The sequence below is a fragment of the Microcaecilia unicolor genome, chromosome 4 (assembly GCF_901765095.1).
Source record: "Microcaecilia unicolor chromosome 4, aMicUni1.1, whole genome shotgun sequence".
Classification (NCBI taxonomy): domain Eukaryota; kingdom Metazoa; phylum Chordata; class Amphibia; order Gymnophiona; family Siphonopidae; genus Microcaecilia; species Microcaecilia unicolor.
Window position 1 is genome coordinate 24,471,844 of NC_044034.1, and position 25,781 is coordinate 24,497,624.

General features: G+C 44.6%; 1 protein-coding gene across 1 annotated transcript in view; it reads left to right on the plus strand.

Annotated features, from left to right (window-relative positions):
• Positions 1-25,781, plus strand: part of MOGAT2 (monoacylglycerol O-acyltransferase 2) — a 137,188-nt gene that overhangs the window by 92,096 nt on the left and 19,311 nt on the right. Inside the window, exon 3 of the mRNA XM_030200044.1 lies at positions 18,211-18,415. Within this exon, the coding sequence (XP_030055904.1) occupies positions 18,211-18,415 (205 nt within the window). The remainder of the gene's footprint in view (positions 1-18,210; positions 18,416-25,781) is intronic.

Below are 25,781 nucleotides of genomic sequence, written 5' to 3' on the forward strand. Positions count from 1 at the left end.
TACCGCTAGGTCAATGGCTGGCGGTAAGGTCTCAGACCCAAAATGGACGCGCAGCAATTTTGATTTTGCTGCACATCCATTTTTGGCAAAAATGTAAAAAGGCATTTTTTTACAGGCACGCTGAAAAATGGATCGGTGCATGCCCAAAACCCGTGCCTACACTACTGCTGCAAGCCATTTTTCAGCACACCTTAGTAAAATGACCCCAGAATTTGCTGAGACTTTTCACCCGAAAACACAAGGAAGGAACGGGTCCATATGGAAATAGGTTATACATACAGAGCTAAATACACAAACGCTGCTGAAGTACAGAATTAATCTTCATCCTCAAAACTTGAACAAGCATTCTGATGAATTGGAGGAATGAATGAGTTCCACTAGCACAAATGATGAAACAGCAACAGAATTTGAAGAACAAGAGAGAGAAAAAAAACTCTTTAAAGAATCAGAGCAGCAAACAAGAAAAAGGCAAGTGGCAAATGAACAAATATAGTGGAAAATACAAAGTTCTGTTTTAGGAATCATACATTGATCAAAATCTGACACAGTAATGGATAAGGAGAGAATTTAAACCTACGGATGAGAGATTTTTTATTTGCAGCACAGGACATGGAACTATGGACAAGATGGTTTACATGAAGTATAGAAAAAATGGTAAAACAGACAAATACAGATTTTGCAAATCAAAATGGAAATGGTCACACATCTTGTTGCTGGCTATGATGTCCAGGGCCGCCGAGAGGGGGGGGGACAGGGGGGACAAATGTCCCCGGGCCCGGGCCTCCGCGGGGGGGCCCAGCGCCGCCACAGTCCGGCCCACCCGCTCTCCGTCGCTCCCACAACTAACCTGAAGCGCCTTCATCTTCGACGCAAGCAACAGCAGCAGGGCAGGCCACTCCTTCCTTCCGTGTCCCGCCCTCGCTTGACGTAGCGTCCGCAAGGGCGGGGCAGGGAAGGAAGGAGAGGTCTGCCCTGCTGCTGCTGCTTGCGTCGAAGATGAAGGCGCTTCAGGTTAGTTCAGAGGGCCCGGCACTGGCAGCGGGTGGAGGGGGGCCCGGCGACCTCGGGTGGGGGGGCGTAACGCGACGTCACCTCGGGGGGGAGGGGGCTCGGGAGCAGCCTTGTCCCGGGCCCGGCCCTGGCGGCCCTGATGATGTCTGAAGGCCTTTATACAAAAACAACAATTAAGGTAGCATGGGATCCCAGGAACCAGCAGTGGCTTTCCCCATGTCTGCCTCAAACATTTTATTAAACCCAGATACACTAAACATTGATACCACATTCTCTGGCAATGAGTTCCAGAACTTAACTATTCATTGATTAAACAAATATTTCCTTCTATTCATTTTAAAAGTAGTAAAAGAGTAAAAAATTGATTTACATTTACCCGTTCGACACCACTCATATTTGGCAGATCTCTATCATATCCCATGTCAGCCATCTCTTTTCCAAGCTGAAGAATCCTAACCTCTTAAACCTTTCCTCTTATCAGAGAAGTTCCATCTCCTTAATCATTCTGTTTGCCCTTCTTCGAACCTTTTGTAATTCTGCCATATCATTTTTAAGATATGGCATCTAGAATTGCACACAATACTCAAGGTGTGGTCGCACCATGGAGGAGTAATACAGCTTTGTCTTATTTTCTATTCCTTTCCTAATAATTCCTAGCATTCTGTTTTCTATTTTGGCCGCTGCCAAACACTGGGCCAGAATATTTCACCATATTGTCAATAATGACACCTAGATCTTTTTCTTGGGTGCTAACTCTTAGGGCAGTGGCTTAGCCACAGGTGAGCCTGGGTGGGCCCGGCCCACCTACTTAGGGCTCAGGCCTGACCAACAATAGCCCACGTTTAGCGATAGCTGGTGGAGATCCCAAGCTCGGCTAGCTCAAGATTTCCCCCCCTGATGGTAACGAAAACGCTACTCTCCACAATAACGGCACTTGCGCATGCTCAGTTTTCAGTGCATGCCTGCTGCAGACTGCTAAGATGGAAAGAACTGTTTTCTCACCAGCTGAGATATTTTTTGGGTGGTGGTTGGGGGGAGGGGGAGCACTTGGTGCCCACCCACTTCTTGCCTAGGCCCACCCAAAATCTGTTGTCTGGCTACGCCCCTGTCCTAGGGTGGAACCTAGCATCAAATAACTATGATTTGGATTATTCTTCTCAATGAACATCACTTTGCACTTGTCCACATTAAATCTCATCTCCCTTTTGGATGCCCAGTCTTCTAACTTCCTAAAGTCTTCCTGAAATGTTTCACAATTTGCATACATTTTAACAACTTTGAATAGTTTTGTCGTCGTCTGTAAATTAATCACCTCACTCATCATTCCCATTTCCAGATCATTAATAAATACATTAAATAGCACCAGTCCCAGTATAGATCCCGGTGGCACTCCACTATTCACCCTCCTCCACAGACAGAATTGGCAAAGCAATTAACCCTACCCTCTGTTTTCTATCCATCAACCATTTCCTAATCCACAGCAAAACATTGCCCCCATCCCATGGGCTTTTAATTTTCTCGGGAGTCTCTCATGAGGGACTTTGTCAAAGTCCCTCTAAAAATCTAGATATACTACATCAACCAGCTCAACTTTATCCACATGTTTATTCATGCATTCTAAGAAATGCAACAAATTGGTGAGGCAAGTCTTCCCTTGGATGAATCCATATTGACTCTGTCTCATTAAACCATGTTTCCACTATTTTACCCAGCACTGACGTCTGGCTTACCGGTCTGTAATTTCCTGGATCACCCCTGGATCCCTGTTAAAAAAATAGGCATTACATTGTCCACCCTCCAATCTTCTGGAGCTATGGATCATTTTCATGACAGGTTACAGATCACTAACAGCAGATCTACAATTTCATATTTGAGCTCTTTCAGTACCCTGAGATATATGCCATCAGGCCCAGGTGATTTACTATTCTTTAATTTGTTGATTTGGCTCATTACATTTTCCAGGTTCATCAAGAATTCTTTCAGTTCCTCTGCATCATCATCCTTGAAAACCATCTCTGGTACAGGAATATCTTTTATATTTTCTTCAGTAAAAACCGAGGCAAAGAATTCATTCATCCTCCCTGCTATGGCCCTGTCCTCCCTGAGTGCCCCTTTTACTCAGTAGCGTAGCCAGAGGGCTGATTTGAGGTGGGCCTGAGCCCAAGGAGGGTGGGCCTGAAGATTCATCTCTTCTTCACCCCCCCCCCCCCCACCCTCCCACCGCAGCAGCCGCCGCAAAAAAAATGCACATCTTCCTACCCACCACTGCTGTATGGAACCAGACAATCTTCATCTGCAGGGTAGTGAAGACGTACTCTCCCATTTTTCTGCTTGTGGCTCTTCTTGTGTTGTGGGCTCCCACCTTGTCCCGTGAGTCCGGCACTTCAGTTTTTTTTCCTCCCTGCTTCTGCCGCGTGCTTCTTAGTACTGGCATACTACGCTACCAGTGATTCACAGACACAGGCTTCCCTCTGCCGCGTGCTTCCTGCCCTAACAGGAAGTTGCATCGGAGAGGGTGGATGCGGAAGAGCGAACGCTGAAGCCGGCCTGTGTGTGTGCAAATTGGTGACAGGTAGTGCAAGTGCACACTAATAATCTTAAGCTGGAACTTGGAAGCAGTGCGGCAGAAGGACATTAAAAAAAAACAGAATTGAAGGACTCGCCGGACGGGAGTGGGAGCGGAGGGAAGGGAGCGAGAAAGCTAGGGATGCGGTATTGGTTGGGGACATCGAATGCACCATTCCTGGGTGGGCCTTGGGCAAAAGTGGGTGGGCCTGGGCCCACCCAGGCCCACCCGTGGCTACGCCCCTGCTTTTACTCCTTGATGATCCACGGACTCCCTCACAGGCTTTCTGCTTCTGATATACCTGAACAGGTTATTTCTATGAGTTTTTGCCTCCAAGGCAAGTTTCTCTTTGTATTCTCTTCTGGCCTTCTTTATCAGTGCTTTGGTTCTAACTTGCCAGTGCTTATGTTGCTTCTTGTTTATTTCATTTGGATCTTTTTTTCCACATTTTGAAAGATATTTTTTTTGGCTCTTTCACTTCTCCCTTTAACTAAACTGGCTGTTGTTTGCTCTTCTTTCCAACTTTATTAATACATGGAACACATCTAGCCTGGGATTCCAAAATGGTATTTTTAAACAACGTCCATGCCTGATTTAGGGGGTCTTTTACTAAAGCTTAGCTCGAGTTATCTGCAGCAGGGCTCATTTTATTCCTATGGGTCCTGCTGCAGATAACTTGAGCTAAGATTTAGTAAAAGACTCCCTTAAAGTCCTAACCTTTGCTGCTGAGCCTTTCAGCATTTTTTTAAGGCATTTTCCTCATTTTATGTTTTTGGTTTCGAGCTTACTCCTGCCAGCAGTTTCTCATACTGATACTAAGGTGGTGATGCTTTCTGATCACACCGCAGTTCAGTTCACTATTTCATGTTTGGGACAGGCTAGAAGAATAGGTACATGGAAGTTTAATATAGGCCTTTTAGAAGATCAAGCAGAGAGGGATCTATTTATTTCTGAATACAGGTCTTATTTTACATACAACATGCCTAAAAATACCAAGTGTAGTTGACCGGTGGGATGCGTTTAAAGCAGCTCTTTTTTTAATTTTGTATTTATTAGAATTTTATTTTACATGAAATCAAGCAATTTGAATAGCAATGGAATCCAAAGAAATCATTACATCAATTGAAAAAAGTAAGAAAAAATGGAGGCAACTTTAACAAATTTCCATTAAGAACTGAAATCAAACACAGAGAAGATCTAAGTAAGGAAACTAGGAGATTAATATGGCAAAAACATTCATTTAGTATATATAAAAACAAGCCTGGCTCTCCCCAATATCTAACAGAGCACACAATCAAACTATATGTCTGAAAAAGCTTCGGTATCACTATTAAAGATGCCCCAGATCCTCCCCCCCCCCCCCCCCCCCCCCCCCTCCAGTAAAGACAGATCTTTTCTTATTTTCTATGCAACTCTGAAACTGTGAGGGTTCAATAAAGTTATACTTATGATCATCACATGTCACTATACATTTACAAGGGAATTTAATAAATATCTGCATTCCAAGCTTGCATACCTCTTGAGCTGCAGGCGAGTCCGGGTCACAGGTGCCTGGCAAGATCCCCAAAAAACTGCTTGTCCCATAGATAATTGTCAAAACAAAAACTGTGCCAACGCTCTGTCGAGCATGAAAAGTCCCATAGATAAGCAGTGGATTTTCCACGACTCGGTTTGGTGGTGCTCTATGGACTTTTCCTTTGGAGGGCCTTCCAGGCCTTTTTTGAACCCCGCTGGGCTGGCCGCCTTTGCCACATTCTCTGGCAACGAATTCCAGAGTTTAATTACACGTTGAGTGAAGAAATATTTTCTCCGATTCATATTAAATTTACTACTTTGTAGCTTCATCGTATGCCCCCTAGTCCTAGTATTTTTAGAAAGAGTAAACAAATGATTCACGTCTACTCGTTCCACTCCACTCGTTATTTTATAGACCTCTATCATATCTTCCCTCAGCCGTCTCACAGGTGGTTATATAAAGGAGATGGCACATATTTTTTAAATTAAATTAAACATTTATAACAGTCTGTTGCAATAAGAGAAGGAAGGAAAGGTGGGTGCTCACTTCTGTGAGTTGACTGGAGCTCTGTCTTGGCTTTCAAACCCAGTTCGCGCTCCCCCACCTCCTCCCCGATTTAACACATCTCCCAGAGTTCCTCCGCCAAATCCCTCCCGTCCATGAAGCATATCCCGAATACACATAGCGAAGTGTGCAATTTGCGCTGAAAGAACCATCTACGGTGCTGCTGCTCCTACTAGAGTAAGGACAACATAAAGAGAGTCCAAATCTCGTGCAAAAACACACAAAACAACAAAAAAAGCTGGGCAGACTTATACGGTCTGTGGCAGAGCCGGTGGCGGGAGGCGGGGCTGGTGGTGGGAGGCGGGGATAGTGCTGGGCAGACTTATACGGTCTGTGCCAGAGCTGGTGGCGGGAGGCGGGGCTGGTGGTTGGGAGGCGGGGATAGTGCTGGGCAGACTTATACAGTCTGTGCCCTGAAGAACACGGGTACAAATCAAAGTAGGGTATGCACATATGAGTTATCTTGTTGGGCAGACTGGATGGACCGTGCAGGTCTTTTTCTGCCGTCATCTACTATGTTACTATGTACTATGTTATTGTGTTATCTTATATAAATCATGACATTCCCACAATTTCTGGCCAAGAAATAAAGCAACACGATTACGAGAGTACAATGTAAATATTCGATCCTTGTCTTGCTAAAAAAAAAAAATGCTAATAGCAAGGTAGCTCTATTTGTCTCTTCATCCACAGATCTTTCCAGGATGGCTAACACATCCAAACTATCACTAGAGATATTTACTTATTCATTACTCCCTTGCCCCAATCTAACCGGAAGAAATAACATTTTGCAACAGGTGGCTATAACTCGGGAGGGATCTTTAAAATTTCTGCAAAGTATTTCTTCAAGGTATCTTTGGGTAGTTCACACAGCACATTGGGAAAGTTCACAAATATTAAATTATGATGCTTCCATTTTACGGTGCGAGTATAACTTATCTTGCACAAGTGAATTAATTAGACCACTATTTTGTTCCGTGGTCTGTTCCACTTTCTCATTCTTCCCAGATATTATTCCCGCTCTGTTCTTTTGATGTGTCTTGCCTAATTCCAGCTTCTTTGCAAATTCTTCAAAAGTTTTAGTAACCGAAGCATCTAACCGAACTAGGGCTGTCCAAATGGCATCTAAAGTAACTACCTGAGGCTTAGTCAGAAAAACAGGCGCACTTCTACTCAGTACAGAAGTACTGAAAGTCTAAGCCTGACTTTCTAGGCCCAGCATTGTTGACACCAGCTCTGTTCTCTGGCTGACTTCATCAGGCCCCTTACCAGATTCTTCAGCAGAAGATACTCCTGAGGAAGTAGTTGATACCATCAGGCCATTCACACCACTGGAATCCCCACCAACCAACACTCCCCAATCTTGCACTTCGGCAGTCAATTGGACATCCTGTGCACTCCCTTGGCTGGAGGTCGGCAGAGGGGGCAGGCTGCATTCCGTGCGTCTGTGCTCAATGAACATTCCAGTAACTGGAGACACATTTCAGGGAGATACAGTGAAAGATGAAATCAAGGACTGTTTTCCATCAAGTGGCTTAGGAAGCTCAGATAGGTAGTTCCTAAGTTTCTCCCTTTGCTTCAGGGCCATTTTAGCAGGTAAGATGCAAAATCTGCACCAAAGAAGGAAAAATGTCAAAGAGTAGGTCCCGCACAGCCTCACATGCCATTCCAAGTAGCAGCCACCTTGAATCTCCCCTGAACTTTTGCGTTTAAAGCAATTCTCTGGTGCTAGACCATTACCTTTTCCTACAGAAAAGCACAGTAAAGGAAGAAGACCCTTAGGGGTCCTTTTAACTAAGCTATGGTAAGCACGAGCATGTGCATACCGCAGGTAAAAATGACTTACCATGGGACACACTCAGGCATCCTGCGGTAAGTTTCTCCGACTTGTCCGCTTGAAATATCATTCATGCACTAATTTTTGTAATGGTTGCGCACTAATGGCAAAATTAGCGCATGGCCATTAATTCAAGAAATGGGAAAATCGGCCATTTTCTGGCTGTGGTTAAAATGGCTTTAGTGAGTGGAAAAGACCCGGGTAAGGATGCACTAAAGCCACTTTTTACTGCAGCTTAGTAAAAGAACTCCTTAGTGACCTAGATGCAAAAATAAGAGAGCTGGAGATTAAACACATGGCCCCATAGGAAGCCCACACACTATTCAGCATGAATACCATACCATACATTATCAAATCAGCAGGCCAGGGCTGTTCTATTTACTACCAATGCTAGATATTATGATGAGTCCACCAAGACACCATTTTGCACAATATCTGAAGGGCAAGCAAAATAGGACCCATATAAAAGCTTTTAGACGCAAGGCAATGGAAGCAGTCATAAAAGAGGAGGAGATGCTAGCTCAGATTCAGGCTTCTTATGAAGAGTTATACACTTCTGAGTACTCACCCCTTACTGAAGCCATTGATCAGTTTCTTAAGACTCGCATTTTCCCCTCATTAGAGGAATCTTGTTGATTTGGCTGTAAATGCAGATGAAATTCTAAAGGAATTAACATTTAGAAAGGCCTTGGGGACATGATGGCATTCCAGTTGATGTGTACCAAATTTTCCCTGACATTTTGGTCTCCAAATTATAAGTTTTATACCAACATTCCACAGACCAAAGTTCATAGGGTGGCATGTTCAACTGCAGCTAGAATCATGATCCTCAAAGTCAGAAAAGGATCTTCTAGAAGTGACTAACTATTGACCCATCTCAGTAACGAACATTGATTGTAAAATTTACTGTAAAGCATGGGTTCTCAACCCAGTCCAGGTTTTCAAAGATATCCACAATAAATAAACATGAAATAAATTGACACTCATTACCTCCATTGTATGCAAATTTATCTCATACATATTCATTCTGGGTATCCTGCGAACCTGACTGGCTAGGTGTCTCCCGAGAAATGAGAACCACCATTCTAGGTTGTTCCTCAAGCTTCACTTGATTCCTCCTCATGTTATTAACACTTTACAGTGAGTCTACCTTGTTACAGATTTTGATATCACCCACAAAAAATTGAAAATAATCCGAGTAAGGACTGATCTTTGTGACACACCATTTCTAACACCCCTTCCCATGGAGTGAACCCCATTTACTATCCTTCGTTGCCTCCCACTCAACCAGTTTCTAACCCAGTCTGCAATTTTCCTGAAGATTTGTATATAGGTACATCCAGGAAATCAATAGCCACTTTGTCATAGGTCAAATTAACTGAAGATGCATTAAGCCAAGATACAAACTCTAAAAGTTTAGTCTCATTACCAGTCCAAATAAAGACTATCCAGCTTATAATCGAACGAGAAAAACGCCTATATTGCGACCCAAATCGGGAGATAGACGTTTATCTCCCAAAAACGAATAAATCGGTATAATGGAAAGCCGATTTTGGACGTTTTCAACTGCACTCCGTCGCGGATGCGGACAAAGTTGATGGGGGCGTGTCAGAGGTGTGGCGAAGGCGGACCTGGGGCGTGGTTATCGGCTGAAGAGAGATGGGCGTCTTTCGCCAATAATGGAACAAAAGTATGCGTTTTTAGCGAGAATTTAGGGCACTTTTCCTGGACCCTGTTTTTTCACGAATAAGGCCCCAAAAAGTGCCCTAAATGACCAGATGACCACCGGAAGGAATCGGGGATGACCTCCCCTGACTCCCCCAGTGGTCACTAACCCCCTCCCACCACAAAAAATGTTGTTTCACAACTTTTTATTTTCACCCTCAAATGTCATACCCACCTCCCTGGCAGCAGTATGCAGGTCCCTGGAGCAGTTGTTAGGGGGTGCAGTGGACTTCAGGCAGGTGGACCCAGGCCCATCCCCCCCTACCTGTTACAATTGTGCTGCTTAATGCTTAGTCGTCCAACCCCCCCAAACCCACTGTACCCACATGTAGGTGCCCCCCTTCACCCCTTAGGGCTATAATAATGGTGTAGACTTGTGGGCAGTGGGTTTTGAGGGGGATTTGGGGGGCTCAACACACAAGGGAAGGGTGCTATGCACCTGGGAGCTCTTTTACCTTTTTTTTTGTTTTTGTAAAAGTGCCCCCTAGGGTGCCCGGTTGGTGTCCTGGCATGTGAGGGGGACCAGTGCACTACGAATCCTGGCCCCTCCCACGAACAAATGCCTTGGATTTATTCGTTTTGAGCTGAGCGCTTTCATTTTCCATTATCACTGAAAAACAAAAACGCCCAGCTCACAAATTGTCGAATAAAACATGGACGTCTATTTTTTGAGAAAATACGGTTCGGTCCGCCCCTTCACGGACCCGTTCTGGGAGATAAGCGCCCATGGAGATAGACGTTTTCGTTCGATTATGCCCCTCCACATCATCCAAGTATCTTTTCCAAGTAAAGAGAAATTGGGACCAAATAGAAGGATATAGAATTCTTTCTTCCAATAAGACTACATAAATATTGGCCACTGATGGTGCAAATGAGGTACCCATAGCAATGTCATGGGTTTGTGCATAAAATGAATCCTCAAACCAAAAAAAAGCTATTACTAAGAACTAATTCAGCAATATCCATCAAAATTTAGTCAGATTTCTCTGAGGTTCTGCTGTTTTATTTAACGTATAATTTATTTATTTATTTATTTATTGCATTTGTATCCCACATTTTCCCACCTCTTTGCGGGCTCAGTGTGGCTTACAATAAGATATGAATAATGGAAATACATTTGTTAACAACTTGGTTATGGGTTACATTGTACAAGTTATGTGAGACCATCGAAGTATCAATTAAGAATATAACAATGGGACATCAACATTGAAACGTTGGAAAGAGACAATGGGAAGCTTAAAGGGCAGTATTAAGACACAGAGACATATGGTGTACATATTTCTGTGAGTAAATGTATGAGTGATGTGGAATTACGGGGGATGAGGGTTAGAAGTGGATGTATGATGCATTGATGATTAGTGAGTGTGGACTCTATGTGTTTTGGCTCTTGCCATAAATTGTTTCAAACAGATGGGTCTTCAATAATTTGCGGAAGGAGGCTTGTTCGTAAATCGTTCTTAAGTTGCGCGGCAGTGTATTCCAAAGCTGCGTGCTCGTGTGAGAACAGGTTGACGCGTGTAGCATCTTGTATTTCATGCCCTTGCAATTAGGGAAGTGGAGGTTGAGGTATGTTCTGGATGATCTTTTAGCATTTCTGGTTGGAAGGTCTATCAACTCGGACATATAGGCAGGGGCTTCACCATGAATGATCTTGACAACATCAAGGGGTATTTTTACTAAGTTGCGCTGAAAAAAACCTGCGGTAGTGTAGGCACGGGTTTTTGAGTGCGCGCAGAATCATTTTTCAGCGCACCTGTAAAAAAGGCCTTTTAAAAATTTATGCCAAAAATGGGCATGCGGCAAAATGAAAATTGCCACGCTTTCATTTTGGATATGAGACCTTACTGCCAGCCATTGACCTAGCGGTAAAGTCTCACGTGGTAACTGGACAGTAATGACCTATGGTGCCAAATGCCACTTGGCATGAATCCGATACGTGCAGCAGAAAATAAAAATTATTTTTAGGCCATGCGGCAAAAATGAAATTACCACAAGAGCCACGTGGAAGCCATGCAGTAACTCCATTTTGGTGCACGTTAGGCGCATGTAGACGCTTACGCGGCTTAGTAAAAAGGCCCCCAAGAGAGGCTAGTATACAATTCTCTTGCATTTCTATTTCTGGGATAAGCAGCATAAAATGTATTGAACTTTTTCGGGATCTTGCCAGGTATTTGTGACCTGGATTGGCCACTGTTGGAAACAGGATGCTGGACTTGATGGACCTTTGATCTGTCCCAGTGTGGCAATACTTATGTACTTATCTTGTAAATAAGACTTAACTTGAGCTTCAGGTTTTAAAAAAATTCCAAAAATTTAGAAAGAGGTTCTAGAACACACGATCGGACATCCTGGAGGTTGATGTAAGGATTTGTACACCTTAGGTAGAAAATATATGTTCTAGGATGAATTTCCTTAAGAAATTGTCGCTCTTTTTTTGTCATGAAATCCTCTACTTTAACAGATTTAAATAATTAAGAAATGTTTAATCACAGTATCAAAGGTAGGATCCATAGACAATTCTTTATAACAGGGGGAATCATTCAGTTGGTGATAAGCTTCTGTCAAATATTGCGATTTAGACTGCTCTATAACGTCACCTCCTTTAACCATCCTAGTAATAATCAATTCAGAATTATCACATGCTCTCCGCTCCCTTGATGAAAATTGCATGGTTTTCCCTGGCAGGCTCATTTAGAATCCACTCATTGCTTTGCATTTTACTTTGTTGCCCCTGCACTTTGGAATTTCTTGCCTGGTCATGTCTTCTTGAGTCCTCCAATTCCTGATTCAAGTCTACTACTACTACTTAACATTTCTAAAGCGCTACTAGGGTTACGCAGCGCTGTACAATTTAACATGGAAGGACAGTCCCTGCTCAAGGAGCTTACAATCTAAAAAGACAGGTGTACAATCTAAAGACAAGTGTACAGTCCGTCTGGTGGGTGATACTATATTTCATGAGAGGTTAGGTGCCGAACGCGGCATTGAAGAGGTGAGTTTTAAGCAGAGATTTGAAAATGGGTAGAGAGGGAGCTTGGCGTAGGGGTTGAGGAAGATTGTTCCAGGCAAAGGGGTTTGGCAAGGCAGAATGAGCGGAGCCTGGAGTTGGCAGTGGTGGAGAAGGGAACTGACAGGAGGGATTTGTCCTGTGAGCGGAGGTTACGGGCGGGGACATAGGGGGAGATGAGGGTAGAGAGGTAGTGAGGAGCCGCAGATCGGGTGCATTTGTAGGTAAGAAGGAGAAGCTTGAATTGTATGCGGTGTCTGATCGGAAGCCAGTGAAGTGATTTGAGGAGAGGAGTGATGTGAGTATATCGGTTCTGGCGGAATATAAGATGTGCGGCAGCGTTCTGAACGGATTGAAGGGGGGATAGATGGCTACGTGGGAGGCCGGTGAGGAGTAGGTTGCAGTAGTCGAGGCGAGAGGTAATGAGAGCATGGACGAGAGTTCAGAGTCCCTTCTTAAACCCCACTATTATTCTTTGGCTTTTCCAGGTGGATCTTTTTGAGTCCCAGCCAGTGGTCGACCTGCAGAGCCTTTATTGGCATTAATGTTGGTTGCTTGACACTGTTTGTTTGTTTTTAGCTTTCCTATTTTAAGATGGAGTTCCTTTCTTTTCTATGCTTTTATCTGTAAACCGCTTAAATCCCCTATCCAGGAATATGCAGTATAGTAAGTTTTTAATAAACATAAAGATAAGAATTCATCCAGTACCTTATAGTTAAGTTGCATCACTTTGTACTTCTTTTGGTTGCACTGGGCAAATCTCCCCCCCACCCCCTTACATTAGTCTACTTGTCCTCCAATGCAAGGAGAAGGTTTATACAATAGAACTGCAGCCAATATTAACTTTCCTCATACTGACCTGATGTGGACATTGGCTCCATGACCCTGACCTGGTCCTCGCTAGAGGAAGATTGATCTGTTAATGGACGCAAACTTGGATGTCTCAATACAGTTACTGTGGATAGAAGTAATCAATCAGTAACAAGCAGACTAGACAGCATGCCAAAGCCCCTCCCAGGCTGCAGTGAGCAGGATGGGATCATTTATAATTAATACCCTAACTATTTCAGCACAGCAGGCATACAAAAACAAAAACAACCAAATTAAGTCACTAAGAATTATAGCTACGTCTTGCAAGGTTCCGCGTTAGGAGTTACGGATCAAGAAAGGGATCTGGGTGTCGTCGTCGATGATACGCTGAAACCTTCTGCTCAGTGTGCTGCTGCGGCTAGGAAAGCGAATAGAATGTTGGGTGTTATTAGGAAGGGTATGGAGTCCAGGTGTGCGGATGTTATAATGCCGTTGTATCGCTCCATGGTGCGACCGCACCTGGAGTATTGTGTTCAGTACTGGTCTCCGTATCTCAAAAAAGATATAGTAGAATTGGAAAAGGTACAGCGAAGGGCGACGAAAATGATAGTGGGGATGGGACGACTTTCCTATGAAGAGCGGCTGAGAAGGCTAGGGCTTTTTAGCTTGGAGAAGAGACGGCTGAGGGGAGATATGATAGAAGTGTATAAAATAATGAGTGGAATGGATCGGGTGGATGTGAAGCGACTGTTCACGCTATCCAAAAATACTAGGACTAGAGGGCATGAGTTGAAGCTACAGTGTGGTAAATTTAAAACGAATCGGAGAAAATTTTTCTTCACCCAACGTGTAATTAGACTCTGGAATTCGTTGCCGGAGAACGTGGTACGGGCGGTTAGCTTGACGGAGTTTAAAAAGGGGTTAGATAGATTCCTAAAGGACAAGTCCATAGACCGCTATTAAATGGACTTGGAAAAATTCCGCATTTTTAGGTATAACTTGTCTGGAATGTTTTTACGTTTGGGGAGCGTGCCAGGTGCCCTTGACCTGGATTGGCCACTGTCGGTGACAGGATGCTGGGCTAGATGGACCTTTGGTCTTTCCCAGTATGGCACTACTTATGTACTTATGTACTTATGTAAGAACTGAACTGGCAATACAGCCCAGTAGATAGAGCATAGCGCTTTGAAAGCTGGAGACCCAAGTACTAATCCTATCCTTGTGCTTCACACTTAACCTTTCTGTGAACAAAATCAGCTTGTAAAGTCTTTAGGGCTAGGCCCTTATACCCATGTACAGTGCTGTGTATATTAACAGTGCTAGATACATCAACAGATATTGTGTTCATTGGCGAAGGCAGCAATTATGTTTTACTTGTGCTCGTTCGAGTGTTAGAGAAAGCCAGATCACATTTTGCTAATTCAATGATAACAGTTGTGGTAGGAGACAGCACAAGTTAGTGCAATAGTATGTGGTTACTGTCTTCTGGGTACTTAGCGCAGGGCCCATGATCCAGGTTGGAGAAAGTACAGGGTGTATTCTGCATGAGCTTAAGAGTAACAGTAGTTTGGAGGTACACTTGGGTAGCTAGAGGCCCAGATCTGGAACCTGCAGATAGGAAGAGCTGGAGTGGGAAATGGAGCTGGAGTTTGCAGTGAAGCAGGAACTAGAAGTGAACTGAAGCTGCAGACCTGGAACTAGAGTCAGCAAGAATAGAGCAGATGAGCCTGGAGCCGAGAAACTTGGCAGCTAGGATTCTGTATACAGGAGGCTCCATAGCAAGTAGGCTAATTAGCTTTCATGTTACTGGGAACAGCTTCCTGTTTCACAGGAGCCTGTTTTAACTGAGTCTTGCTGATCCCCGATACCCAAGGTTATGCTTTTGAGGGCTACCTGGAAGACTTTTATAGCTTTTCTTTGTTCCAGGTCCTTGACTGGTCTACATATGAGGCAAGAGACTATCTCAGACTACACCTCCGAAATTACAAATAAATGATCTACAAAACTGTTCATTCTGCAGACTTCACTTACCTAGGAACCAAATGGTGGGCGTGTGTATTGGATGCATGCTGGACCATTTCTCCAGCACGTCTGGAAAAAAGGGGGTATTTTGAGGCTGGGAAATGGACATGCGGCAAAATGAAAACCAGCACGTGTCTATTTACAGTCTGAGCCCTTAACGCCACCTATTGACTTAGCAGTAAGGGCTCACTTATTACCCAATGCAGTAACCATCCATCATGCGCCAAACTCGGAATTACTGCCAGGTACAAGCGCTAGCCGAGCAGTAATGCCGATTTGATGTGCATTGAATGAACGTAGGCCCTTACGCACCTTTATAAAAGGGCCCTTAAAATGTAGGCGTGCATCTTTATAGAATAACACATAAGCACCGCCATACTGGGAAAAGCCCAAGGGTCCATCAAGCCCAGCATTCTGTCTCCGACAGTGGCCAATCCAGGCCCCAAGAACCCGGCAACCCCCCCAAAAAAAAAAAAAAATATATATATATATATATTAATATATATTTAGTAATGTTCAATGGACTTTTCCTTCAGGAATCTGTCCAAACCCCCCTTAAACTCCGTAAGGCCAGCTGCTGTCACTACATTCTCCGGTAACAAGTTCCAGAGTCCAACTACACGCTGAGTAAAGAAAAACTTTCTCCTATTTGTTTTAAATCTACCATATTCTAGCTTCATCTTGTGTCCTCTGGTTCTATTATTTTTTGAAAGTGTAAACAAACGCTTCACATCTGTCCGCTGTACTCCGCTCATTATCTTGTAGACTTCTATCATATCACCCCTCAGCCGCCTTTTCTCCAAGCTGAAGAACCCTAACCATCTTAGCCTTTCCTCATAGGGAAGTCGTTTCATCCCTTTTATCATTTTTGTCGCCCTTCTCTGCACCTTCTCCAATTGTTTTATATCTTTTTTGAGATGCGGCGACCAAAATTGGACACAATATTCGAGGTGCGGTCACACCATGGAGCGATACAATGGCATTATAACATCCTCGTGTTTGTTTTCCATCCCTTTCCTAATAATACTCAACATTCTGTGCGCTTTCTTAGCCGCCGCAGCACACTGAGCAGAAGTTTTCAATGTCTTATCAACGATGACTCCCAGATCCCTTTCTAGGTCTGTGACTCCTAACGCGGAACCTTGCATGACATAGCTGTAATTCGGGTTCCTCTTACCCACATGCATCACTTTGCACTTGTCATGAACACGTAAATTCAACTTGATGTCAATAACACCATTGAAGTTCCAAGTTTCCAAAGCCAGCTGACAGACAGTTAAAGGGTCCTTTTACTGAGGCATGCTAATGGATTCAGTATGTGCTAAATGCTGCGCAGTCCATTGAATACTTATGGGCTGCATGGCACTTAACGCACACTAATTTGTTATCAAGAACTAAGTCCGTTAGTGCACCTTAGTAAAAGGATCCCCTAAGTGTGATATTCAGCTCTTAACCAGCTATGGGCTACTACATAAAGATAGGACTGGCTTTTATGTCATCCTATTTATGCGATTAACCTCTCCACTCTTATCTCTCCCTACACTCCTCCCTGGGAACTCTGTTCATTGGGTACATCTCTCTTACCTGTACCCTTCTCCTCCATTGCCAACACCAGATTCCATTCCTTTTACACGGCAGCCAGACTTATTTTTGGCAAGTCAAGATTCGATAGCGCAACACCTCTTCGAGAGAAGCTTCACTGGCTCCCCATCAGAGAAAGAATTAATTTTAAAGTCCATACGATGATTTACAAGATATTACACGGAGAAGCCCCCACCTACATGGATCAACCAGAAACAGTTTGATGGCTTCCCATACTTACCTTAATCTACATCTCCCCTACTGCAAAGGTATTAAGTACAAATCCCTCTACGCATCCAATTTTTCCTTTTTAGGTAGCCAGCTTGGAATGCTCTACCAAGATCCATCCAAACAACCAACAGCCTTTTGCCCTTCAGGAAAGCACTGAAGACCCATCTCTTCAAGATAGCCTACCCTAACGATTCACCCTAATCTAAAGCTTGCCCACATGATTCTTATTGACGATTGTTATACATTGACCATGTTTCCCATTATCCTTATTGCTATCCCATATCCATTCCTCTCCATCTTCCTACACCTACCTTCTAACGCTCATTTCCTTCTGTACCCAATTCCTCCTATGTTCAATTTACTTATCAGTTAACCCCATTAATATTGCGTTTACTACAAATTGTATATTCATTTTTACGACTTTGTAATTCTTCATATTGTTACTATGTAAGCCGCATTGAGCCTGCCATATGTGGGAACGCGTGGGGTACAAATGTAATAAATAAATAAATTTTATCTTGCTACACCATATGCCTGGAATAGACTTCTTGAGCTAGTACGTCAAGCTCCATCTCTGATCGTCTTCAAATCTAGGCTAAAAGCCCACCTTTTTGATACTGCTTTTAACTCCTAACCCCTATTCACTTGTTCAGTTCCAATGCCTGTTTAATCATTCCCACCTTAGTAATTTCCTTATTCCTTATTTGTCTTGTTTGTCTGTCCTGAATAGATTGTAAGTTCTGTCGAGCAGGGACTGTCTCGCGTATGTCTAGTAGCGCTACAGAAATGATAAGTAGTAGTAGTAGTGTTTGGGATTCCGGAATCTTGCTACTCTTTGGGATTCTGCACAGAATCTTGCTACTCTTTGTCCTTATCCCTTATTTGTCCTGTTCGATTGTCTTGATTAGATTGTAAGCTCTGTTGAGCAGGGACTGTCTTTTCATGTTCAGTGTACAGCGCTGTGTACGTCTAGTAGCACTATAGAAATGATAATTATTAGTAGTTAAGTGCTGAATATCAGCCTCTGGAACACCCTCCAAATAGCCAGTTTTCAATTTGGCGCTAACAAGTTAATTTCAGAGATACAAACCAGTTAAGTGCCGCTGAAAATGAGCATTTAGCCCCGAACAGGAGCTGTTTCTAGCTGATTAAATTGTATTAGATATCGACCCCACAATGACTCAAAGTATGTGGGTTGTAAAATCTTGAGTTTTTCCAATGTGTATCCCCCTTATTATCTGATAAGTGAAAATGCACATAGTTTGGAATATTTTGCATCTCCCGTGTGCATTAAAAATATTTTGTAAATGTTTAAATATTGTTGTTTTTTTCTCTTGCAGATAGTCAAGACTGCAGACCTTGATCCAAGGCAGAATTATGTGCTTGGTTTCCATCCACACGGGGTGCTGATAGCTGGGGCTTTTGTTAATTTCTGTACCGAAGCAACAGGATTTCACAGCCTCTACCCCGGAATGACTCCATACCTGCTAATGCTTCCCATCTGGTTTCGAGCCCCATTTTTCAGGGATTACATTATGTGTGGAGGTAAAACGCTATGCACATTTCAAATATTGTCAATTTAAGCCAAATCTAGATTTTTGGGATCTTGCCAGGTATTGTGAATTGGATTGTTCACTTTTGGAAAGAAGAGTGCAGTTCTGGTCGCCATATCTCAAAAAAGATATAGTGGAATTAGAAAAGGTTCAAAGAAGAGCGGCCAAAATGATAAAGGGGATGGAACTCCTCTCGTATGAGGAAAGGCTGAAGAGGTTAGGGCTCTTCAGCTTGGAAAAGAGATGGATGAGGGGAGTTATGATTGAGGTCTTCAAAATCCTGAGTGGTGTAGAACGAATAGATCAATTTCTTACTTGTTACAAAAGTACAAAGACTAGGGGACACTCGAGGAAGTTACATGGAAATACTTTTAAAACAAATAGGAGGAAATATTTTTTCACTCAATGAATAGTTAAGCTCTGGAACTCTTTGCTGGAGGATGTGGTAACAGCAGTTAGTGTATCTGGATTTAAAAAAGGTTTGGACAAATTCCTGGAGGAAAAGTCCATAGTCTGCTATTGAGACAGACATGGGGAAGCAACTTGTTTGCCCAGAATTAGTGGCATGGAATTTGCTAATTGGGTTTCTGACAAGTACTTTTTACCTGGCTTGGCCACTGTTTGGAAAACATGATACTGGTCTAGATGGACCATTGGTCTGACCCAGTATGGCTACTCTTCTGTTCTTAGGATACTGGGCTTGATGGACCTTCAGTCTGTCCTAGTTTGTTGATGTTGAATAACAGTGTGTGTTTCAGTCAGGGGAGGTTGGGTAAGAAACTAACCCATGGCTGGAGGAACAGGGACTGAAAACAGAGAAGAGGCTGTAAGGGGAGAAGGAATGAGAGCCTGAGGGATAGATGGAGAAGGATATGATATGTAATTTCCCCCAAACTGGTTGATCTCTTATATTGTCAGTCCACATTGAACCTCATAATATTTGCAGACTGTAAGACTAACTTGTATTTGGCAAACGTACACTCTGACATCAACGTGCTGCCCTCCTACTGGATCAGAAAAGATGCTGGGCACATTGCAGAGGAGGAGTGCAGGAGGCAGCCTAGTGGTCAGAACACTTGACTTATCATTCAGGAGTGGCTGGTTCAAATCATACCACTAGCATCTATCACATCACCTCCCTAGGGAAGGAGCATTCCCCATTCTAAGATACATTGATATGCAGAGGAATAGGTAGCCTAGTGGTTAGAACATGTGAACAATCACACAGGTGTGGCCAGCTCAAATCCCAGCACGGGCTCCCCTCACCCGAAGCCATTCATCTCCCCCTGCACTGCCCCATCAACAGCCAGGAGCTTAATTTGTACACAGTTCCCTGCTCACCTTTTGTACTTACACTCCTGGGGAAGGAGGCTTGTGCATTATATTGTACTGTCAAGCGCACCCAGGTCCTCCTGTATTTCAGACAGGATCTCTTCCTGTGGCCTGGGAGGATGAATTATTACTTTTCCTTCTTTAGGAAGAGACTGGTCAACAGCAAGGTGTCACCATCACTGAAGTTTGGCTGCCAATGTCTGGGCGGCCATTTTTCTCACTGTCCCCATGCGCATGTCTTCATTACACACTGAATTCAAATCAGCACCAATATTTTAGTAATTCTATAAACAGCACAGAAACTGCTGCTAAGCGTAATTCTACAAATGGGACACGGCCTTTATAAAATTACACTGAGCAGCTATTTTTTCCACCCCGATTTTTCAGCGACTTTTGTAGAATCTGGTCCATAATGGCAACATTTGAGCTCCTAGCCAGAGCTAATAAGTTATCTCGATAACAGACTGAATATTGCCAGCATCTGGATAAGTCACAGCGCTGACCAGCCTACCTGGATATTCAGTGCCAGACACTATCCAGATAATACCACTGAATATTCAGCTTTTTTTTTTTTTTACTGCCATAGCCAGAATTTAAAAATACACTGACCAAGGCAGCTGAATATTGACCTATAAGTTATTAGCTGAAGACTCATCTTAAATAAAGGGCCCTTTATTTACTAAGCCACGTTATAGGCACGTTAGCGTCTTTAACACACATTAACTGTCTACATGCCTACAATATCCCTATAGGCGCCTACACAGTTAGCGCGCGTGCTAATTGTAAGCACGTTAAAAACGCTAATGCACCTTAGTAAACAGGGCCCTAAGATTTTAAAAGTTATACTTTGTACATGTGACACCCCCCCCCCCCCCCCCCCCCCCCGAAAAAGTTCTCTGGCTTGGGACTGAAAGTGGGAAGATCTTCTGGGTGTCACTAGGATAACAAGGGCTGGGATTGCCAGTCTGGTGGGTGGACATGGGAGGGGCCAGCCCTAGTGGGCAGGGCCAGGAGTTGATAAGAGTTTGGTTTTGGTAAATGCGGTCTTTGGGTGCCCACCCCCACTGAGACCCAAGTATCAAGGGAAAAGCCTTGGGAAAAAGTAATGCTTGGTGGATTAGACCCCTGCCACAGAGCATTGGGTGCCTGCAGTCAGGGCTGCTGAGAGATTGAACCGGGCCTGGGGCAGGACCGCTGCCACAGCCGCCCGCCCCCCAATTGCCACCGCCCTCCCGGACTGTTGCTGCTCCCGCCCCCTCTCCCCAGGATCGCTGCTGCTGCAACTGAGGTACCTTGGGGCTGGCGGGGATCCCGAGGCCCCGCCAGTGGAAGAATCCAGCACTGCTCGTCACTTCATGCCTGCCCTGTCCCTGCGGCTGCTTTTTTCTCTCATCGCGCATGCTCGGTTTCAAAACTGAGCATGCGCCTGAGGGGGAAAAGCAGCCTCTTGAACGGCAGTAGAAGCAAACGAAGAGCAGCGCTGGAGGGGGGCCTGGCGCCGGAGTTTTCTCTCTCCAGCTGCTGCAGGACCCAATCACTCGGGTCCCGTTAGGAGCAGGAGAGAGAGAGAGCGAGACCAGCGCCGGGCCCTCCTTGGAGGCCGGGCCCAGGGAATTTTACCCCCCCCCCCCCGACTCCCCTCTCGGCGGCCCTGCCTGCAGTTGGTTCCCCAGCAGGAGAGCCTTAAGGGAATGAGAGCCTGGGGGAAAAGCAAAGCCGGTGCAAGGTTTACTGGAGCCCCCTGCAAACCTATAAATTGGCACCCTCAGAAGATCATAGAGAATGACACGAGGACAAAGTTTGTCCCTGTCCCTGTGAGCTCTGTCCTCGTCAGCTCTGACCCCATCTGCAGAAGCCTCAAACAGTTATGCAGTACAACACCAGAGATATAGAAAGAGATGCATTTATTCCTCTATTGTGAAAAATATAAAGATGGCACATGCCAGGGATGGTGTTATGGGAGTGCGACTAAGGCAACTGCCCTTGGCCCCTGATCAGGGACAGCCCCAAGCCTGCTGGAAGCTGAAGAAAGTGCAGCCTGGTAGTGGGCTTTGGGTTCCCCTCCCAAATTTCTGCCCTGGGTCCTGGCCATGTCTAACATGTACATTTCAAATCTGACATACTCTAATCACAAAATAGAAAATAAAAAACTGTTTGCACGTATATCTTAATTAATGCCAATTAGTGCTGATAATTGCTTAACATCCAATTAACAGCACTGATTAGCTAGTTAACCAATTAAGTTACGCACATTGTTACAGAATACGTTTCAATTTCCATGCGGAAATTAAGGCGCCATATATAAAATCTTGGGATTAGCACCTAAGCCGAAGCCGACTTTTGTGGCCGTTTGGGGTGGGGGGAGTCAAAGTTGGTTAAATGGCAATATTCATCACTTAACCAGCTAAGGTAAGCACATAAGTAAGACCACATAAAACACAGTCCTATCTTTATGCAGTTCATCTGAGCTAGTTAAATGCTGAATATCGCACTTTCAATCTTTCAGGGAGCCAAAACACAGCGAGGGAAGTAGGCATGAAAGTTTGAGTGCCAGGGTACAATTTCCAGATGCCATGGTGACTTGGGTGTCTGGAACTTCCCAAGCCCTGTACAATAGGAGACTCTAATTCCTTACCTGTAATGTACATCAAAGCCCTACCGAGTACCACTAAGCTCTGAGTAAAGAGCCAGGGCCCGCCCTTAGTTTCAGCTGTTCGTAAGACATTTATCTTCTAATCTAATATAGTCTGGATTTTCCCCTAGCCAAAAAAATAAAACGGAGATGGTGAGGGGGAAGGTAGAAAAGGGGCCCGTGGTATTGGGTTAAAGGCATAGTGTCAGCTGCAGGTACTGAAAGCCTGGCCATGGTTAGTAAGGTTTTATCTGGCCGCATATGTCCATGTATCAGTGCCGATTCCTGGACATGGGCGCACTGAAATCCAGTCATAAAGCCGTCAGTGGGCAAAAGAACACCGACTGCCACTGGCTGTATATTTTCAACATAAATGTAGGCACTCAGCCCTAGTGAATATTTTATATAACAGAAAGACACAGAAGTCAAGTAAGAAAAAGGAAGGACTTCACAGAATTAACACCAGTGCATAGAACATGACAAACAAAATGTTGTGATAAATCCAGAGGCACGGAAAACACCAAAGTAACACACACACCTTTTCTTAGAAATCTATTATAAGAGCGTCCAACAGATAACATAGTTCATGCCCTGAATGTGCTGTCCTAACATGCTTCAGTGGAAATGAGTTTGAACTGTGAAGTAGAGAATAATGCAGGGACAAAGCTTGCCCCTGTCATTGCCCCATCCTTATGAATTCTGTCCCCGTCCCTGCGAGCTCTGCCTGATCCCATCCGCAGAAGCCTCGAACAGTTATGATTTTATATTTAAAGCATTTTATCAAAGAAACAATATTCTGTACAACTGTTTTCACAACCAATACAGAACAAGGATTTAAAAAAAACTGTCTCCCCTCCCCCCATTCACAAATATTCCTTCCACTATTGGGAAAACTGAACAAGCCAAATTACTACAAAATGCTACTTAAAAAATTCATGCTAACAGAATACCTCAGTCACACACACAGAAACAGTGCTTTGTTTGTGCCTGTACGCGCCGGTACAGTTTACCGGCACCTTTTTTGTGAGGTCCATCCGGTGGTGTGCTGGAGCCGGCTCAAACCGGCTCGCAAGAGCCGGTTGTTCTTCAGGGCGAGCCGGCTGAAGTCTTGGAGGCCGCCCTTGTAAGTTTCGGCAGCCATTTTGAAGAGCGATGCAGTAGCGCTGCGGGAGAGTCAGCGCCAGCAGCGGGCAGGAAAGACTGGGGATCTTTCTGCCTGCCCCGAAGAATCCACTGGACAACCTGGGTGGCTGGAGGGGGGGGGCAGAGGAGCGAGGAGAGTCGCTGGACATGGGTGGCTGGAGGGGGGCAGGGGAGCAAGTTGAATCGCTGGGCATGGGTGGCTGGAGGGGAGGGCAGGGCAGAGAAGAGAATCGCTGGACATGGGTGGAGGGGAGGGCAGGGGAGAGGAGAGTCACTGGACATGGGTGGATGGAGGGGAGGGCATGGGGGGAGAGGAGGGTTGCTGGACATGGATGGAGGGAGGGGAGGGCAGGGGGGAGAGGAAGGTTGCTGGACATGGATGGAGGGAGGGGAGGGAAGAGTGAGGAAGGAGATGAGATGAGGGAAAAGGAAGAGAGGAGAAAGACTGCACATGGATGAAGAAAATAGGCAGAAGCTGGATTCACTGGACAGTCAAGTCTGCGGAGGACCCAGCTTTTACTTACGGATGTAGGGCAAGACATGAAGAAGAAAGGCGGAAAGTAAAGAAATAAATGGAAAGGAAGCCCTGGAAACTGAGTTAAGAGGACAGATAGCAGCAGAATCGGATACTGGGCCAGCATGATCAGAAAAACAAAGTCACCAGACAACAAAGGTAGAAAAAAAATCATTTTATTTTCATTTTAGTGCCTGGAATAGGTCCAATTTGAGAATTTACATCTGCTGTCTTATTTTGCACTGGGTATACTGGAGCTGTAAAAGCTTACATAAATTATTTATAATGAAAAAAAAATCACGTTATTTTGTTCTCCTAGGCTAGTATAATATTTTCAATGATGTCTGTTTATATGTACCATGACTGGTATACGGGGTGTGGCTAATGTGGGTGTGGCTATAATAGGGGTGGGGTCATATGTGGTGACCCCGCCCACAATGAGTACCGGCACCTTTTTTTTCTACAAAAAAAGCACTGCACAGAACACAAATGCCAAATACAGAGTAAATGACCAAAAATGATACATATTAAACCAAAATCCCAAGAACCACACCAAAGAAATAGAAAGAGATGCATTTACCCCTATACTGTGCAAATTATAAAGATCACACATGGCAAGGATGGTGTTAGGGAAGTGCAACTAGAAAAACTGCCCCCTGGGCAGAGAGAGTCCTAAGCCTGCTGAAAGCTGAATGCGGCATGGCCTGGTAGTGGGTTTTGGGGACCCTCTGAAATTTCTGCCTGGGCCCTAGCCATGACTAACACCAGCTCTGGCAGGATACACATTTCAAATCTGACATATTTTAATCACAAAATAGAAAATAACTTACCTTTTGCTTTCTGGTCATTTTCTTTTTTTCAAATCATGTTGTCCCAGTCTCTGGATTCTGTTTCCTTCTTTCTTCTCAACTCACTTGACAGGGTCCCCTGCCCATTTGACATTTCTTCTTTCTCCGTGCTCACCATCCATCTTCCATGTCTGTGTACCTATCATTCTCCATGTTCAGCATCTCTTTTCTCTGTGTCCCCAATACTTCCCTGTCCAGCATCTCCCCATATCCATCATCACCACTCCATGTCCCTATCCCCTCCCCCTGTGTCCAGCTATCACTCCTCTGTATCCCTATACTCTCCCAAGTCCAGCATCTCCTTTCTATGTTCCTTTTCTCCCCAATGTCTAGCATCATGTCTCTGTGTCTATATATCCCCTCTGTATCCATATACCATATGCATGCAGCATCTCACCCTCCCTCCCTTCCTTCCCTCTCCTCCAGTGCTGCCTCTATCCCCTTCAACTCCAGACCACCCTCCATCCAGTGCTGCCTCTTTCCCCTTCAGCCGCAGCCCACCCTCCCTCCCTTCAGCACTGCCCCTCTCTCATTTGCAGCCCTCCTTCCCTTTCTCCAGTGCAGCTTCTGTCCCCTTCAGCTCCAGCCCTCCCTCCAGCACTTCTGCCCCCCCCCCCTCAGTTCCAGCCATCCCTACAGTACTGACCATCTCAGTTCCAGTTCCCCCATGGGTTCAGCACTGCCCTCCTTCCCCCGCTTGGGTCCAGCATTCATTTCACCTCAAAGATCCCCCACAGTTCTGCTCCAGGGCTTTCCCTCCTCTGGTTCCCGACTTCTGCTGTAACTTCTTGTTTCACCAAATAGGAAGTTACATCAAAAGGCAGGAGTCGGCAGAGGAGTGAAGGCCCTGGAGTACGCCTGTGGGAGATCTTCAAGGAAGACGCAAGGG